Source organism: Aspergillus melleus, assembly GCF_016097325.1.
Source record: "Aspergillus melleus strain CBS 546.65 chromosome Unknown contig1, whole genome shotgun sequence".
NCBI lineage: Eukaryota > Fungi > Ascomycota > Eurotiomycetes > Eurotiales > Aspergillaceae > Aspergillus > Aspergillus melleus.
Window position 1 is genome coordinate 6,627,169 of NW_025763370.1, and position 15,984 is coordinate 6,643,152.

Consider the following 15,984-nt stretch of genomic DNA (forward strand, 5'->3'; position numbering starts at 1 on the left):
TATACGATGAAGATTTCGGTCCAGAAGACACAAGAAAATGCCAGGAAAACTAAACTCAAGAGAGCCAATGTTCCAGCCGAACGGTCGCAGTAGAATTTCAAACATATAGTACAGTGGCTGGTCATGCTTCCATGCATTCCCGAGCTCATGGAGGGGTCAATTATTCACCAAAACCGGAATCCAGGTCCAAGTCTTCGGGACAACCCGAGCTCATAGTAAAAGGTTGGGGTAGGGGGAAAAAAAAGGAAAAAGAAGTAAAAACGCCGTGCGCCGATGCTAAGACGAGCCATAGTCTCAAGTCATATATGCGCTTGGGAAAAAGTGATACTGCTTTTGCGCCCGAGGGCAATCCTGGCAGAGTGAATCAAAGATTGGCAATTGGTCTAATTGAGGACTAGAAATATCCTGTGTCGCGACGAGAATCAAGCTGACTCCGTCTCGGTGTTGGCGCAAGTGGGCTCCCACCCGGCACGTTGCTCCTCTTGAGCGGACTGGATTGCCGCTTAATCGGACTAGCACCTCGGTCCTTGTAGAAGAAATCGCCGGTTTTTGGAGGTCGACGATCGAAACTCGTTGATGTGGAAGTGGATTTCCTTAGAGGCGAATTGGCATGTGAATAGATACCAAGGCTACCACCATCCCCGGTCGCCGAGGGAGTTTTGCGAAACTGTGGTTGGCGAATTGCGGATATAGGCTTTCGGACAACCGGGGAGGCGTCTCGTAGGTGACTGGGGGTTTGGAACGAGGCTTGGTAATTTGAAGATGCGGAGGGTGTGGCGGCCATCGACTGACGCCCCGAGGACCGTCCTTCGGGGTCGACATGGCTGACATAGTTGGGGTTGGGACTGGTTTTGAATCCCCGCTGGATGATGAAGGTTGGGGTAAATGTATCGACTTTGTTGCTTTTGGCGTCCGAGCCGGACTTGGTCGCATCTGCCTCCGAGAACTGCGTGGCGACATCTCGCATCAAAGGTTGAGTTCGAGGGTGCACGTATTTAACATCATACTCTTTAAGCACCTCCTTGTGTACCAGCGCGGAGTCCTTCGCTTGTTGGGTGAACGAAGATGACAGGAAGCTCATTTGCAGCGAGAGCAAGGTGGTGAGGAGGATGGTCGTCACGATAGTCACGCTCGGTCGAGGATCGGATAGTTGGGTAGGTAGGAAAAGCCAGTATACCAGGACGTGCGCTGGGCTGAAGAAACAAAACAGGCGCACACAGATCGGTAGGGGGTCCCAGACCGCAAGTTCCCAGACATCGCGCTGCGCATTCGGGTGCGCTCTCGACTGCGCGGAACCGGTTATGGCCTGGGCAAAGAATCGTAGCGGCGAAGCGGACACGGGTGTGGAATCGACGCGCACACGATGAGCGGACGGTGTCGCAGGAGCTTGGTCGATTGAGGCTTCGAACATGCGATAGTGTCGCTTGCGGTAGAAAGTGTAGAAAGTGTTGAAGCCGACGAAGCAAACGAGCAAATGAACAACGAAGGAAGCCTGCGATTGAATGGTTCGTTAGCAACACCGTCAAAACTTTGATCTCTATGCATGGGATGTCAAATGAAACATACCAGCCAGCTCATCCAAGGCGCACCCTCGTCATCACCAAAGACATCGTCGACAGTGCGACTGCCACTCGATTGACTGTTGGCTCTAGCGATCAGGAACACAATGTTCAATGTCACACCCAGGGTGATCGACCAGTTCTTCTCAAACTGGTCCCAATCGTTCGCATCGATTTCTTCCGACAGCCACAGCAAAAAGTCCAGCGGATTCAGATAAGATTTGATACGCTCCGCCAACGGTCGGCGGCGTACAAGCCGGGGCATGATGAAGACGGGGAGAGGTGAGGGGTGTACTGTTGAATTCTGCAAATGAATGAATGGTCAGTCATGCTCGATCTGCGAGGGAAGAGGCGAGAGTGAGACTTCGACTTACCTCAAGTTGCTATCGTCAATGACAGAGGCGAAAGTTTTTGGTCCCGCTTGTAAACAAAAGACAGCCAGTTCGAAGACCCGCTTATCTAAGCCGATCGGGCCCCCCCGTCAGTTATGACGACTCCCGATCAACGTATCGTCGCAGGTGCTTCGAGTGAATCCTCTGGACTTCCTGCGTGTCTGTGGAGGACCCTTTCTGGACCTTCCCTATTACTTCCTGTCATTATGGCGGCTTCCGCCGTGTCATTCAAGGTACCTACACATCGACGCTCTATCCTCAGGCGCTCTCCGCGGAGCGGTCCACGACGCAGTAGCTGATTGTGTTTATTACGACGATATAGGAGCGACAGTTCCTTGCTGTTATTGGAGATGAAGAGTAAGGGTCTATACTACTTCACCCCGGGACCAGTCTATACTAATACTTCCTCCAGCTCGGTAACCGGTCTTCTTCTCGCCGGCATCGGTGTAAGTCCCATCCCCGGTGCAGCGGGGGACAGATCTTCCCTCTGCAGATGCTAACAGACTACGCAGCACGTCACAGATGGTCCGGATGCCGAACGGAATTTTCTGGTGGTCGACGCTAAGACTGAAACCTCTGCGATCGAAAAGGCGTTCCAGAACTTTACTCAGGAGAGGAAGGACATTGCCGTTGTCCTCATCAACCAACATGTACGTCTTGATACATTTCCGGGGTTGATCGCAAGATTATACCCCTAACAAGCGACTCTCACACTATACTCTCGGGACATTTACTGACACTTCAATCCAGGTCGCAGAGCGCATCCGACACAGCGTCGATACCTTCGCCGAGCCTTTCCCCGCCGTTCTCGAAATCCCCAGCAAAGACCACCCGTACGACCCCGAGAAAGACAGTGTGCTGAAGCGGGTGCGCCGGTTGTTTGGAGAATAAATGATAAGCGTTGTATTGTATTTTGCGTTGTCGATTTTACATGAAGGCATTAGCGTGTCCAGTCGGGTACGGTGTACGTTGAGGGACAACTGTCACCCTGTTGCAAGTTGCTGTCAAACGTAGTTGGTGTACCCGTTGGAGATCAAGGGAAGATACCCAGTTTAGCGAAGTATACGCTATAGAACTCCTATACTTTGCCCAACTACGAGCCTATTCCAGTGGCAACCTGAAACTGAACACTCCAGTAGCTACTATAAGCTGCATTACATCCTGGCCATGAGAAGAATGAGTAAATTAGGGCTCGTGGTTTATGGATAATACACCAATGCAACGGGGTACTAATGTGAAAGTATGTAATGAGTACAGGGAGCATAATAAGGTAGCAGTGTCTTGGACAGATGCCGTAAACGCCGTCCAGAAGAAAGCATAGTCAGTCATCGCAGGAAACCATTACGGAAGCATGCAAGTTGGTGGGCGTATGTAGAACAGATCACAATTCAACAAAGAATATTCGCTGGGAAAAAAGAACAGAAGATCTCGTATAAATTTGACATGAAGAGGTCGTAATGTGGACAAAGCCCACGGCATTTCGAACTAGGAGTTCTATTGGAACTTGGCCATCGGTCGGCTTCATGTAGGTATAGCTTGACGCGCCAGTCGAAGTGCCTAGTTTCCAATCTTGAATTCGATGTTATTGGCGTCGAGGCAGGTGATGCGCTTGTCGTCCTTGGTAAACACATCGGCGTGCACGGAGTATTTTCCCTATTGGCGGCTGTGTTAGTTGTCGATACTGATAGCAGCAAAAATGAAGTGAGAAGGGCGTAACATACAGGAGGAATATGCGCAGGCAGGTCAACATCTTTGGTGAAAGACATCTCGCCTTCCTCCAGTGGGCACTTGAGGTCCACATTGACGATTTGTTCGCAAAGATCAGCCTGCTGCTTGATGAGAGTGATCAGGCCATATTTGACCTGCAAAAGGACGTAGGCGCCCTCTTCAATCTTCTGGCGGAAAGTGCCCCTGGCCTTGATGGTAAGGGTCTTGCCACTGCCAGCCGTCAGTCACCAAACTTCTTATCAGATCGCATATGGTTTCATACGGAAGAGGAGGGTTGGGAGCCAAATCGACAGACTCAATCTGTGCGAGGTAATCAGACGGATCGTTGCAGAACTCAAGAGGGTTTTCGCCTGGCACAGAGAGAGCCGAGTCGACCTGGATAGGAGCCTGCGATGATCCGAAGAGGGCGATCGACCGACCCGATACGGTGAGAGGAGCGAAGCAGACCAGCAAGGTAGCGGCGGTTGATAAGAGCTTCATGATGAGAATGACTAGGGTCGAAGTACTAAGGATATTGTAAGACAGGAGAGTACAGAGACTGGATAAACACGCCCTGCAGGAACGGGTCGTGAATGAGAGAGGTTAATGATGATGGAAGAGCGATAACCAACGTTGCGTTGAATGGAGAGAAAGGCAAGTGGAGGAGAGGCGGTCGGGTCCAGCGAGTCATGGGACGCTTTCTTTGCTTTGGCGGCGATGACGAACGGGGCTGGGCGCACGTGACCGCTGATCGATCCATGTCCCCTGCACACAGGGGGTATGCACTTTCCCCTGTCCATGACTGCCAGGTACGCTCGTGTCCTCCAGAACAATTGTACACCTTGTATAGTACAATGCTAATGTTGAAATTAGAGTTATGGGGTTGCACTCCATCAGCGTGGAGATGAGACCCACCCTCCGTCTGTGGAATAAGGAATTACCCTACGCTTGCCATGGCAAAGTGGTGATTACTGGTAGTATTCAGCTGGAATAGTGCTAGAAAATATTTACACATGAGATACTCGTCGAATCATATATACTTAGTGCTCCGAAACAAAGATTCCGGCCATACCCATTCCCTGAGAAAAATGTCAGTACGTGGACAAAACAGGGTCATCGATAAGGAGCAACTTTACCGTTCCAACGCACATGGAGGTGACGGCCACTCTCTTGTTCTGTCGTCGCAACTCGGAAAGAGCAGTAACCGCCTGGCGAGCTCCAGTACATCCCAGCGGATGACCGATGGCACTGCGGGAGTCAGCACATACATGCGCAGGAGTTCAATGTCAATCGCAACTTACATGGCACCACCTCGGGGGTTCACTTTGGCCTCGTCAAGACCAAGCTTTTGCACGCAGTATGTGCCCTAGACGATGTGTTAGAAAGTTGTGTACACACACACACACACACACGAGGGAAGATGAGGGCGTACCATAGAGGCAAACGCCTCGTTAATCTCAAAGATATCGATATCGTCCTTGGACAAGCCAAACTTGCCGAGGATCTTGGGGATAGCGATGGACGGGCCGATACCCATGATTCTGGGCTCCAGACCGGCAACGGTAGCTCCGCAGAACTTGGCCAGAATGGGTTGTCCCAGCTCCTGAGCACGCGATCTCTTCATGAGAATGAGACCCGCAGCGCCGTCGGTGATCTGACTGGCGTTTCCACCAGTAGTGGCACTGGGCTTCCACTGGGGGAAGGCCGAGCGAATCTTGCCGAGCGACTCGGCAGTGGTGCCGTAGCGAATGCCGTCGTCCCGGTCCACGACCACATTCTTCACTTCACCAGTCTTGGGGTCCTTGATCTGGGTGTGGACGGGAACGATCTCGTCGTCCAACCAGCCGGCCTTCTGGGCGCGCTCCGCCTTTTGGTAGCTGTTCGCAGCGAATCGATCGTGCTGCTCCCGAGAGATGTTGAACTGGCCCGCAACATTCTCAGAGGTTTGACCCATGGGCTGCTTGTTCTGGGACGCCAAGGGGTGCGACATGATCTTCTCGGACATATCCGGGGCGCCACCGTCGGCATTGGTGCTCATGCTTTCGGCTCCCACGGCGATACCGACGTTAATTGAGCCGGAGATGATCTGGTTGGCAATGTTCTGGATGGCCAGCAAGCCGGACGAGCAGAATCGGTTGGCGATGGACGCGGCGGCTGTCGCGGGGAACCCGGCCGCCAGCACGGCAGAGCGAGCGACGTAGGCGTTGCCGGGGCACAGCACGTTTCCGACGCAGACATCCTCGACAAGGTTGGGGTCCAGGTTCGATCGTTCGCGGACAGACTAATCGGGGTTAGAAATGCTCACAGTGAAATCCCCAGCAGAGGGTATACGTACCGTCAGTAGCGACACGAGCAGATCATCCAAGTTGGTATCTTTCAAGCCACCTTTCCGGGCTTTCGTCAGGGGAGTGCGAACGGCCAGCGTGATGACCTGTTGTCCGAGCTTCAATCAGCGACCATTGCGTGTGGAGTGTAAACGCCAGTGGATCAATACATACCACATCATCGGGGTTCTTGGCCAGGATCTTCTGCTTTGCTGCTCCGGGAGCGGAGAGCTGGCTGGCAATAGAAGACAAACGTTGCTGTGCTGAAGACATGGTGTCGGGATGTTTGTGTAGGACCTATGGATTGTACCGAGATACAAGTTTATTCGTCGACTCGTAGTAGAGCTTTCCTTTCTGATATATATAGTCAGGTAGCTCTCCCCGCACTGAAGCACCGGTTGTGAGATATATATGCAGGAAGCTCGAAGGGCAAACAAAGACACGAAGATGCCGCGGTAAGTTTTTCTCAGGGTGAAGGAGAACCAAAAAAATAATAGACAGGAAAAAAAGAACAACCGAGAGAAGGTCACGGGCTGAGGAGACTGAGCCGAAGAATCGAACCCCCTTAAACCAATGAGGGACCCGGCGAGGCCCCGATCGGATGCACATCAGTGGGACTTGCGGCCGTCTGAGGATTCCTTAGATTCATTCAGATTCAGGGAGATTCGGCATCGCTCAGAGCCGGTCGCCGCTGTATCCTGCGGTAAGATACCGTCATACTGCTCGGCCTCGGCTGTCGGACCTCCTCAAACTCGGTGAAACGATGTATGGTACGGTAACGGAATACTCGTCCGGGTGGCTGCTTAGACTTTGTGGGGGACCCACCATTAGAAGAGTATGCTCAGTATGCTCATGCCCACGCTCTCTCGATGGATGCAGTTTGACACGCTGCATGGCTGGTTTCTTCCGAGGCACAGCTACTAACAATACAGTGGTAGGCTAGTCTACTCCGTCTCGCATCAACGTTCCAATTCCGGTCACTACTACCCACTGTGGCCCATGGCTCGCCACTTCTCTTCGTCATCACTGCGGTGCCTGAATGGGGAGTCAAGATTGTACGACAGAGCAGTGGATCTTGAGGAGCTGGGAATGTCATACAAATCGAGGTGAATGTATTACAATACCTTAATGCCTCAAGATCATGTCTTACGGCAGGGAGCTCGGACCGCCACGCGGAGAATAGAATGGCCATGCTTAGCGCCGTTCCCCCCGGTCTGGCAAACCCCCCGTCGGATCCTCCCCCGGCATCGTAACCGTTGCGCCTGTCGATTCCTTAGGGATTCAATCGGTCTGCGTCATGGCCGGCAGATCGTGGCCTTGTCAGCTCCCGTTTTCAGGTCCCGATTCCCTCGACCTGGCTGACGTCCCCGTATCGACTTCATTCTTCAGATCTGCCCTGCTAAGGGCACTATTGGCAATTAGCGGATCCTGAGGATTGCGGAGTCTTATTAAACCAATTCCTCCGCATACAATAGGAGTCACTCCGTATGGTTTTTAAAACCTTTGCCTGCGTAGCTTGTCCTCGTTTTTCCTACGCTGTACAGTCGCACAATGGATATTCTATCGCAGATCAGTGGCTCGTCCGTGGCCGTCGCATCCGCCCTCTCCGTTGCTGCGGGCGCTTATCTGAATGCCAAATGGTCCATTTCGACCGACCTGTCCGCAATTCAACATGATCGCTCCTTTGGCAAGCGATTGGGTCAGCGCATCGCCCAGCTCGGCGACACGGCTACCGTATACAAGATGCTGGAACGGGTGGTGGACGTGGACGGGCAGGGCTCGTCGGAGGCGCTCTGGTTCGAGCACAAGACCTGGACCTACAGTCAATTGAAAGAGCGTGTGTACTCACTTGTGACCTCGAAGTCAATTAAACCCACCATTTTCGTATGTGCTAACTGTGTTCAGTTGTGGATCGATTTGCTGCGCTTCTTCATGGACGAGATATCAAACCCGGGGATTTTGTCGGGGTCTTCACCACCAATTCCCCCGAGATGGTCGTCACGATCTATGCGCTCTCGAAGCTTGGGGCCGTGGCTGCCCTCATCAATACCAATCTGCGCGGTACGGCCCAAACTTGGAATGTCTGAGAGTATACTAATAGTTCGCAGACGACACTTTCGTCCACTGTCTTAATGTGTCGGGCTCTAAATTCATCATCTCAACTCCAGACTTGTCGCAGTTCGTGTCTACCGATCTACCTCATATCACCATGAACATATCGTCCTTCGACGACGTTTCTCCAGGCACGACAGAACTTGTAACTGCCGCAGACCTACAGCAGTTCTCGCCCGTCGGTCTTGCTGCTGCACGGAGATCCCCCAGCGATCTCAACGTGCTGATCTACACATCCGGCACGACAGGCAAGCCCAAAGCCTGCGCCATCCGCAACATGCAAGCCATCGTAACATCCAACCCTCTCACCGTCGACATCAACAACCCCTCGAAATACTACCCCCTGCGCACCTACTCCTCTCTCCCCCTCTTCCACGGCACCGCCTACTTCACCGGCATCTGCTACGCCGTCGGCAACGCCGGCACACTATGCCTGCGCCGCAAATTCTCCGCGTCCCAATTCTGGAAAGACGTCCACGACTCGCGCGCCACACGTATCCTCTACATCGGCGAACTCTGCCGCTACCTCCTCTCGACGCCCCCGTCCCCCTACGACCGCAACCACGCCTGCATCGTCGCCAACGGCAACGGTCTCCGCGAAGAGATCTGGGACCGATTCCGCCAGCGCTTCAACGTGCCTGAGATCCGTGAATTCTACCGCTCCACGGAGGGGGTGGCCAAGTTCGACAACTTCGGCGACGGCGCCTGGGGTGTCGGGAAGATCGGGTTCTCGGGCCCCCTGCGCCGCTTCCTCGACGACGACGTCTTCATCGTTAAATACGATCCCGATACAGAGCTGCCCTACCGGGATCCAGGCACGGGGTTCTGTGTCCGCGCTGCGCTGGGCGAGGAAGGCGAGGCGATTGGTCGTGTGCGGAACCGTGGCCTCCTCACCGAGTATCTGCATAATCAGGACGCGACGGAGGGGAAGCTCCTGCGTGACGTGTTCCGGAAAGGCGATCTCTTCCAGCGCACGGGGGATCTCGTCGTTCGGGATTCGTCCGGCTGGGTTAAGTTCCAGGATCGCGTGGGGGATACGTTTCGCTGGAAGGGCGAGAATGTGAGTGCGGGGGAGGTGAGAGATCATATCTGTCGGATTCCCGGGGTGCATGATGCTGTGGTCTATGGTGTGAAGCTTAACGGGTATGCAGCTCTCCCTTTACTTCCCCCTCTTGTGTTTGTTTCAACCCTAACCGTGGTGTGTATGTGTATGTGTATTAGCTATGACGGCCAAGCCGGTGCAGCAGGCATCACACTTGAGGACGCCTCCTCCGAGGGCAAATTCATGACGAACCTCTACCGCGAGCTCAAGAAGAAGGGCGTTCCATCGTATGCGCTTCCGCGACTGGTTCGCATTACCGAGAAGTGAGTCTCCCTCCACGTTCTACCCTAATCAGGCCTGCTCTTTCCACCAAGGGCCTCCAGTCACCATGTTTCGATCTAACATGACATAGAGTCGCCACCGGCGTCACCTTCAAACAAGCCAAAGGCGATCTTGCGAAGAAGGGATGGGATCCGAGCAAGGACTGGAACGGCGATAAGCTGTATTGGTTGAATGGGTCGCACTATGAGGGACTGGATCCGTCGAGTTGGTTGTCGATAGAGTCGGGGCGGGCGAAGCTGTGATTTATCGGTTGGGTGGTTGGTATATAGGCAGGCTTGAGGAGTTTTGCACATACATATGTGTGTTGGAGATAGATGATATAGTTACTAGATTAGTAAGTAGATTCTATAGAGAAGAATGTGGATATAAAATGAATTTGTTGCCCTGTGCATGGTATAAACACTACGGTATCTGAAGCTCCTCCATCTGAAGTATGTACCTCACTCCACTTAACACCCCCCACCACCATCCAATATGCACACTCATGACCCAATATCAATCATCACCCACCACCTCCCGATTCTTCTGGTCCCTCAAAAACCTCTCCTGTTCCTTCCGACTTTCCTCCAAATCCAACCAAACAACCAAAACCGCAAAACTGGTAACACTCAACCCAAACAAAAAGTAAAACGGCGTCGAATTATTCCTCGACGGCGACGCATCGATAATCGCGCTGGAGACAAGCGGGCCGATAAATGACGATGTCTTCCCGATGATGCTGAATAGGCTGAAGAAGAGGAAGTCGTGGCCGCGGGGTGTCACTTCGGAGATCATCACTTGAGAGTAGCTGTACCAGGGGCAGACGAAGAGGCCGTAGAAGACTTGGTAGAGCTGTTTTTTTGAGACTGTTAGTGAGTTACTTGGGGAAAGATGGTTTGAGGCTTACCCAGAATTCCCAGACGTGGTGGAATCCGAATCGTTGCGTCCATATACCAATCATGCCCCAGCCGTCTAGGAGGATTATTGCCATGGCGATGGCGTTGAACATTGTTTTTGTGCTGAGTTGGAAGCGCTTTTGGCAGTACCAGAAGGAATAGATGCCGACGGCCTGGATCGGTTATTGGGTGTGGAAGAAGTAGGTTTGAAAGCATGGTACTTACCTGGGCTGCTATGCCGACGATGAGCAGATAGGTCAGATTCAGTGTGTTGTAAGACGACACACTGTTTTGTAAGGTCGATATCACGGTCACCGTAGTGTTGAGGGAGTCGCCAAGAAGGAAGTATCCTTTGGAAATGTTAGCTTGCCTGATTTCTGAAGTAGGAAATCAATTGAGGCATCTCACCTAGAAGATACAGTAAGCTTTGCTTCAGCTTCCACACCTGCGTCAAAGCATGACGGAGCTGCTTCAATCCCGCCATCAGGATGTTATCATCGCCCGGATCCTGTCCTGGCCGACGTTTCTCGAGGAAGAACCAAGGTAGAGACACCAACAGCCACACCCCTGTAGCAAAGGCAACAAGAACACTCAACCCCCAATTATTATTCTGCTCGCTGTCATCCACCCGCAAACCGAACATGATGCCAACAATGATCGCAAGAATGAATATCTCCGCGACCGACTGGATGTAGAAGGAAATGTTGGCCAACCGACTGCGCTCCAAGCTATCGGCGTAGTCGTATTCGTCGCGCGAGATGTGTCCGGCAACGTACTCCTCAGATTTGGCATACATCGCCGGAGTATTGCGCGCCAATCCGGGAAACGCGGCCATCCAGAACGTGAGGGTCGTTTGGTAGGCGATCAATCCGACAATGTACAGACCCACCCCAATGTGCCATTTATCCGCCGTGTGAACGCCCAGCCAGCCAAATCCGATTCCGTAGGCGACGATTGACAACCCGATGAGGATATTCGGTCGCCATTTGCCGAAATCTGCGAAACTTCCGATGACGAGGAAGACAACGACTTGGATTGCAAATGAAATGCCGTTGCTGAGGAGGACTATACTGTTGATGGAGCGTTGCCGGCCGGCGAAAAGTAGAGTTTCTTCCTCTCCGGCAGCTTGATAGAGGAGGTTCTGGAAAGCTGTTGGGCCAAAGTCTGAAGAAACAATCATCAGTGAAATTTTCCCAGGTAGTCAGGACATTCAACCATACTAAACAGCGATAGCCCATTGTTTCCAATATAATAGCTGAATGGAGTGTTTAGTAGACATTCAGGCGACTCGGTAATGGACGCACGCATAATATGCCCATATCTCCCATCTGGTGGTGCGATATTCCTGGTCAAATTGGTCGGGGGCTATTCGTGGCTCGATATCCTTGTGCTGGATGACTTCTTCCGTGCTTTGACCCCGAGGTTTCGCATTCTCGGAGCTCTCTGGAGACATTCTGGATTCTCGAGACATTACCGATCGATATGAGCTTACAACAACCCGACAATTCGCAAAACGAGCCCAATTGCGACTGCACACCTAACCGGTAACCCTCACGCTGGGGGGACCAGCGAATAAATAACCCCGCGCACACCGGCCTGAGAGGCTAACCCATGGCAAATTCGGATAATAAGATAACGGCGGGGGGTTATGCGACTAGTTGATCGCAGATGCATGCAATAGGCCCGATTCTCTGGCGTCCAACCAAGCTTGTCGATCGAGATGCTGACGCGATTGTACCGGCGTTGCAATTCGTCGGAGCGGCAGAAACGAAAGCAGCCATGTTCGGCAGGTGGCCGCTGGGAACAAATCGCTGGAATGTGCGAGTCCCGCCGGATTTAATATGGAAATTTTAGTTTATTCTGTTTTGCTGGCTTTTTTCTTGGTGATAAATAATACAATCATTGATTGGGTTGAGGTTCGTTTCAACGCAAGTTTTTGCTTTTACCCTTTCCACGTCGTCAAAAAGTTAAGAAAGGGGCACTAGAAAACTCCAGCCCATGCTATGCCTAAGCGCCTGATCTTGAAAAGACCTGAAGATATAAAACACAGAAACGGAATTCGAAACAGAGAAGAACAGAAGGGGGAAGTAACCGAAGAATAACAGAAGAAAAGATGGGCAAGAGGGCCAATCGCTGAGATTAGGCTTCTCCGTCCGAGGCGCTCTCTTTCGACTTGCTCTTCTTCTTCTTCTTTTCCTTCTTCTCGGATGCCTCGGCGGAGTCCGCCTCTGCCTCCGCCTCGCGCTTGCGCTTCTTCTTCTCTTTCTTCTCCTTCTTCTTTTCGGCAGCCTCGAGTTCCTCGGGCGGCACGAACGCCTTCTCCCGCTCCTTCATCTTCGCCTCGCGCTTCTCGCGCTGCTTCTCCATAACCTCCTCCTTCTGCTTGCGGTCCTTGGCCTCCTTGGACAAGAAGTACTCGCCCGACTCGATCTGCAGATCCACCTTGCTCTTCTCCGGCGCCGGAGGGAAAGGAGTATACACCTTCTTGGTCTTGTCGGTGACCTTGAACGGGGTGTGACGCTTGGACAGGGTGCGCTTCTTGAAGTTGGGCAGGAATCGGTCCCAGGATTCGTTGGCCAGCGTCGGGTCCTTGGCCAGCTCGCGCTTGATCATAAGCTCTTTGATGTGGTAGATCGGATGGATGTTGGCCATGCAGTCGTTCACAACCTTGCGAACCTCCTTCAAGCCCTTGAAGGGACCCATCGCCGCGACGGTGTTTCCTTGTACCAGAATGTAGGTGCCGGTCAAGAGCTCCAGAGCCTTCAACGTGGAACCTTGGGGGCCGAGAATACGTTGACGACGCTTAACGAATCGTTCCTTGTTGCGCACTTGGTTTCGGATCTTGATGACATCGCATGCCATGTCATCTTGGAGGATTTTGAGGGCCTAGTAATAGAAACAATTATCAGCGAGTGTTCTTTTCCTGTGGATATCTTGATGGTTGGGATCGTTTGCAGTAGACTCACCTGCTGCACAGGCACACTTCGGGACAGCAACTTGATCAAATCGCGGGCCTTCAGGATGGAGGCCGGATCAAAAGTTTTCCTCGTCGTCTTGACGGTCATGCTACCCTCCACCAAATCCAGCGTGCAAGCGATTCCTTGTTTCTCCAGCGCTCTCGTAATAACAGGCCATGCCTCCTTCAGGTACTGTTCTCGGTATTTGGGGAAAAGGGTCGCGAATGAGGATTCTTCAGCGAAGTTGCCGGCAACGTTATCATCGGGTTTGAAGGGTTCGATCTAATCGCAGGTTAGTGCAGGTTTTTTTTTTTTTTTGGCTTTGCCTGTCATCAAAGACATACCGCCCATTTATCGATATCATCCGTATCCCACGGTTTCTCTCTCTTGTAGGTGGACGGCATATTGACTGCTGTCTCGCTGAGATGCGATGTTTGCCAAAGTCCGAACGGGCGCCAACTTTTTTTCTTTGAGAACCGCGGGCACTTACTGCTTCGGGTAGCGTCGCAGCCCGTTTTATCAGGCATGAGTCAGGCACCAAGGCAATAAGGCAATAAGGCATAAGTCTATCCTCGATCTATATATACATCATGATGGATCAAATCGACGATAATGGAAAACTCTTTTCTTCTGTGCAGGATTCTGGTCGATGTGTGAGTCTGTGAGTCTACATACAGGAAGGTCTCGCCTCATTTACTCATGGGATATTCTGGCAATCCAGTCACCCGATCATACAACTACTATTAGAACCTTCTGGTGTCTTAGCCTAGTTCACAATATTTCTTGAGTCTTGTATATCAACTTACCCACTACAAGCCGCTTCTTCCCCATTCTCACACTCCACTGGCATCGCTGCGTAGAGGGGACTTCAGTCATCTTCATATCGATAGCTGGTCCCAATAGTGATGATTTGATGTTAGTAATCTCTGAGATATATATCTTTTTTACCGGCTGTCATAGTGAAGAGTCATAACCCATTACTATTGACTTAATTGGCTATCAAGCCCTCATCATTACCGGTCATACTATTGGGCCCTTCCATATACACCTCGCAGCAGGCTGAATCACACACATCCTTCGTCGATGCCCGAGCTTTCCAAAGTGCAGCAGCTGCAATGACGGGGACACAATCAACGCTCTTTCTTGGCTCTCTGAAGGATGAAACCTTGTCGCATTTGAGTCGGCACATAATCTCACTTTTTTAATTATTTGGGAGCTGTATCATCATGTTTAGAGGCGTTTCCATGCTATTGCCATGAATACTCCGCATAACATACAGGGGGAGATTCAATTCTGGGAGGGATACGATCTGTTGGAGGGGTTATTCTCAAGTCCATCAACCCGGCAATCGTAATCATGCAAGCAATGTTGCCATTTTCCCCGGTATGCAAGGCATCAGCGCCAATCTCAGAAAACTGAAGCAGTTGGTTTACTCCCAAACTCCAAAATGGTCCAGTGATATCTGGGCATAACAAACGACTGGAACCCTGAATATTTCCGCTGTTAAGTAATCAGTCCTGCTCATCCATCCCAGGAAATGCATTTCGCAATACACGAAGAAAAGCTTGAAAGGAGGCAATGGTGCCATTTTATTTTATTAGTTCGTGGGAAGGGCAGGGATACAATCTTGTAAGGCTCGATTCTCCCGCTGATGCCGTTAAGGTTGGCCATGCCGTCAAGACAGTCAGTCTTCAGCAACATCCAAGAGATTTAGATGACTTGATCAATAATCCGAAAGGATTGGTTTAATTGCGGAGCACATGTTGGATTAGGGCTCAAAGTCGCACAGCCCTTGTTTCCGAGAATCTTCCTTCCTCCAGCCATTCGCCAGAGATTTAGACGTCAACTAGAGGGATCACCGGACGGTGATTTTAATTCCTGGATAGAATACAAAGATGCTCGGTGCTCGACTGCGGCTGACTATCGCGCTCTTCCACGGATGGAAATTCGGAATGTCAGGAGATACGGTATAAGACCTTTTACAGCAACAGCAACAACAAACATCTGACCAGTGTCAGTATCAAACAACTTTGATAATATACGAAATCTACCTCCCCTTAGAGGTTTATGAAGCCTGGCATAAAGATTAAAGAGGGAAAGACCCCAAAGCTTATCGTTCCATTCAGAATAGCAGATACGTTATCCACTTCAGATAATTACTTTTTGGCAACAACGTGCCCTTAAAGATCATGAGGGGAAAAGCGCTTGGCCTGTCGCAGACCATAGTATATAGCGGGCTTAGAGAACCTAATATAGACGTTTAGCCATGAGGAATTTGGCAAAACTTCGTTGATCTAGAGTCAAATACATCGACGCAGAAATCCGTAGTAAAATTTCTATAAAACCCCAAGATGGATGCTGCCAATTTCTATAGCCTATAAAACTGCTATAACTCTTTTGATATTACTATTTAATTAATAGTAATATTATTTTAAGTTATTAAACGTTGCAATCTGCCGCTCTACATCTGAGCTACAACTCCCAATTGATATAGTTAGAGAAATCATGTTTTTTTGTCATTCACAGCATAGTCTACTAAGAGATTTGATGTTTGTACACTAGCAATACCTTGGGCAGTGTCATTTAGTAGCGTTAATATACCACAAAGGTCATGAAAAAAAATTTTATATCAAGTTCATAGTTCATTCTCAGCTTCAATATCTCGACAACTTCA

At 51.1% G+C, this 15,984-nt stretch overlaps 7 protein-coding genes across 7 annotated transcripts; 2 read left to right on the forward strand and 5 right to left on the reverse strand.

Annotated features, from left to right (window-relative positions):
• Nucleotides 1–157: 157 nt before the first annotated feature.
• LDX57_002369 (Nur1/Mug154 family protein) lies at nucleotides 158–1,945 on the reverse strand. The gene is made up of 3 exons (XM_046084020.1): nucleotides 1,934–1,945; nucleotides 1,567–1,863; nucleotides 158–1,492 (listed from the first exon to the last, which is right to left on the reverse strand). Exons 2-3 carry the CDS (start codon nucleotides 1,822–1,824, stop codon nucleotides 395–397), a joined length of 1,356 nt encoding a protein of 451 aa, XP_045939983.1. The 5' UTR covers nucleotides 1,825–1,863; nucleotides 1,934–1,945; the 3' UTR covers nucleotides 158–394.
• A 212-nt stretch (nucleotides 1,946–2,157) lies between these two features.
• Nucleotides 2,158–2,842, forward strand: VMA7 (H(+)-transporting V1 sector ATPase subunit F; the record flags this gene model as incomplete). The annotated part of the gene is made up of 5 exons (XM_046084021.1): nucleotides 2,158–2,184; nucleotides 2,274–2,308; nucleotides 2,364–2,397; nucleotides 2,464–2,601; nucleotides 2,702–2,842. 5 exons carry the CDS (start codon nucleotides 2,158–2,160, stop codon nucleotides 2,840–2,842), a joined length of 375 nt encoding a protein of 124 aa, XP_045939984.1.
• Nucleotides 2,843–3,508: 666 nt separating this feature from the next.
• NPC2 (ML domain-containing protein) lies at nucleotides 3,509–4,159 on the reverse strand (the record flags this gene model as incomplete). Its single annotated transcript, XM_046084022.1, has 3 exons — nucleotides 3,509–3,604; nucleotides 3,673–3,889; nucleotides 3,942–4,159. The coding sequence occupies 3 exons, from the start codon at nucleotides 4,157–4,159 to the stop codon at nucleotides 3,509–3,511; spliced, it is 531 nt and encodes a 176-aa protein (XP_045939985.1).
• Nucleotides 4,160–4,698: 539 nt separating this feature from the next.
• On the reverse strand, nucleotides 4,699–6,255 carry LDX57_002372 (putative peroxisomal 3-ketoacyl-coA thiolase (Kat1); the record flags this gene model as incomplete). Its single annotated transcript, XM_046084023.1, has 6 exons — nucleotides 4,699–4,737; nucleotides 4,795–4,906; nucleotides 4,960–5,024; nucleotides 5,091–5,939; nucleotides 5,994–6,089; nucleotides 6,157–6,255. 6 exons carry the CDS (start codon nucleotides 6,253–6,255, stop codon nucleotides 4,699–4,701), a joined length of 1,260 nt encoding a protein of 419 aa, XP_045939986.1.
• Nucleotides 6,256–7,533: 1,278 nt separating this feature from the next.
• LDX57_002373 (putative bifunctional fatty acid transporter/acyl-CoA synthetase (FAT1)) lies at nucleotides 7,534–9,720 on the forward strand (the record flags this gene model as incomplete). The annotated part of the gene is made up of 5 exons (XM_046084024.1): nucleotides 7,534–7,819; nucleotides 7,888–8,043; nucleotides 8,091–9,237; nucleotides 9,316–9,459; nucleotides 9,549–9,720. 5 exons carry the CDS (start codon nucleotides 7,534–7,536, stop codon nucleotides 9,718–9,720), a joined length of 1,905 nt encoding a protein of 634 aa, XP_045939987.1.
• Nucleotides 9,721–9,973: 253 nt separating this feature from the next.
• On the reverse strand, nucleotides 9,974–11,806 carry LDX57_002374 (MFS transporter; the record flags this gene model as incomplete). The annotated part of the gene is made up of 6 exons (XM_046084025.1): nucleotides 9,974–10,309; nucleotides 10,365–10,526; nucleotides 10,579–10,703; nucleotides 10,762–11,517; nucleotides 11,574–11,608; nucleotides 11,658–11,806. The coding sequence occupies 6 exons, from the start codon at nucleotides 11,804–11,806 to the stop codon at nucleotides 9,974–9,976; spliced, it is 1,563 nt and encodes a 520-aa protein (XP_045939988.1).
• A 686-nt stretch (nucleotides 11,807–12,492) lies between these two features.
• Nucleotides 12,493–13,714, reverse strand: KRR1 (KRR1 small subunit processome component; the record flags this gene model as incomplete). The annotated part of the gene is made up of 3 exons (XM_046084026.1): nucleotides 12,493–13,239; nucleotides 13,320–13,592; nucleotides 13,655–13,714. The coding sequence occupies 3 exons, from the start codon at nucleotides 13,712–13,714 to the stop codon at nucleotides 12,493–12,495; spliced, it is 1,080 nt and encodes a 359-aa protein (XP_045939989.1).
• Nucleotides 13,715–15,984: the final 2,270 nt, after the last annotated feature.

Excerpts from the sequence above, each read along its gene's own strand:
- LDX57_002369 (XM_046084020.1), bottom strand. The coding sequence starts at position 1,824 with ATGCCCCGGCTTGTACGCCGCCGACCGTTGGCGGAGCGTATCAAATCT. Across the intron at positions 1,493-1,566 it reads CGCCTTGGATGAGCTGGCTG|GCTTCCTTCGTTGTTCATTT; the intron begins GTATGTTTCATT and ends ATTCAATCGCAG.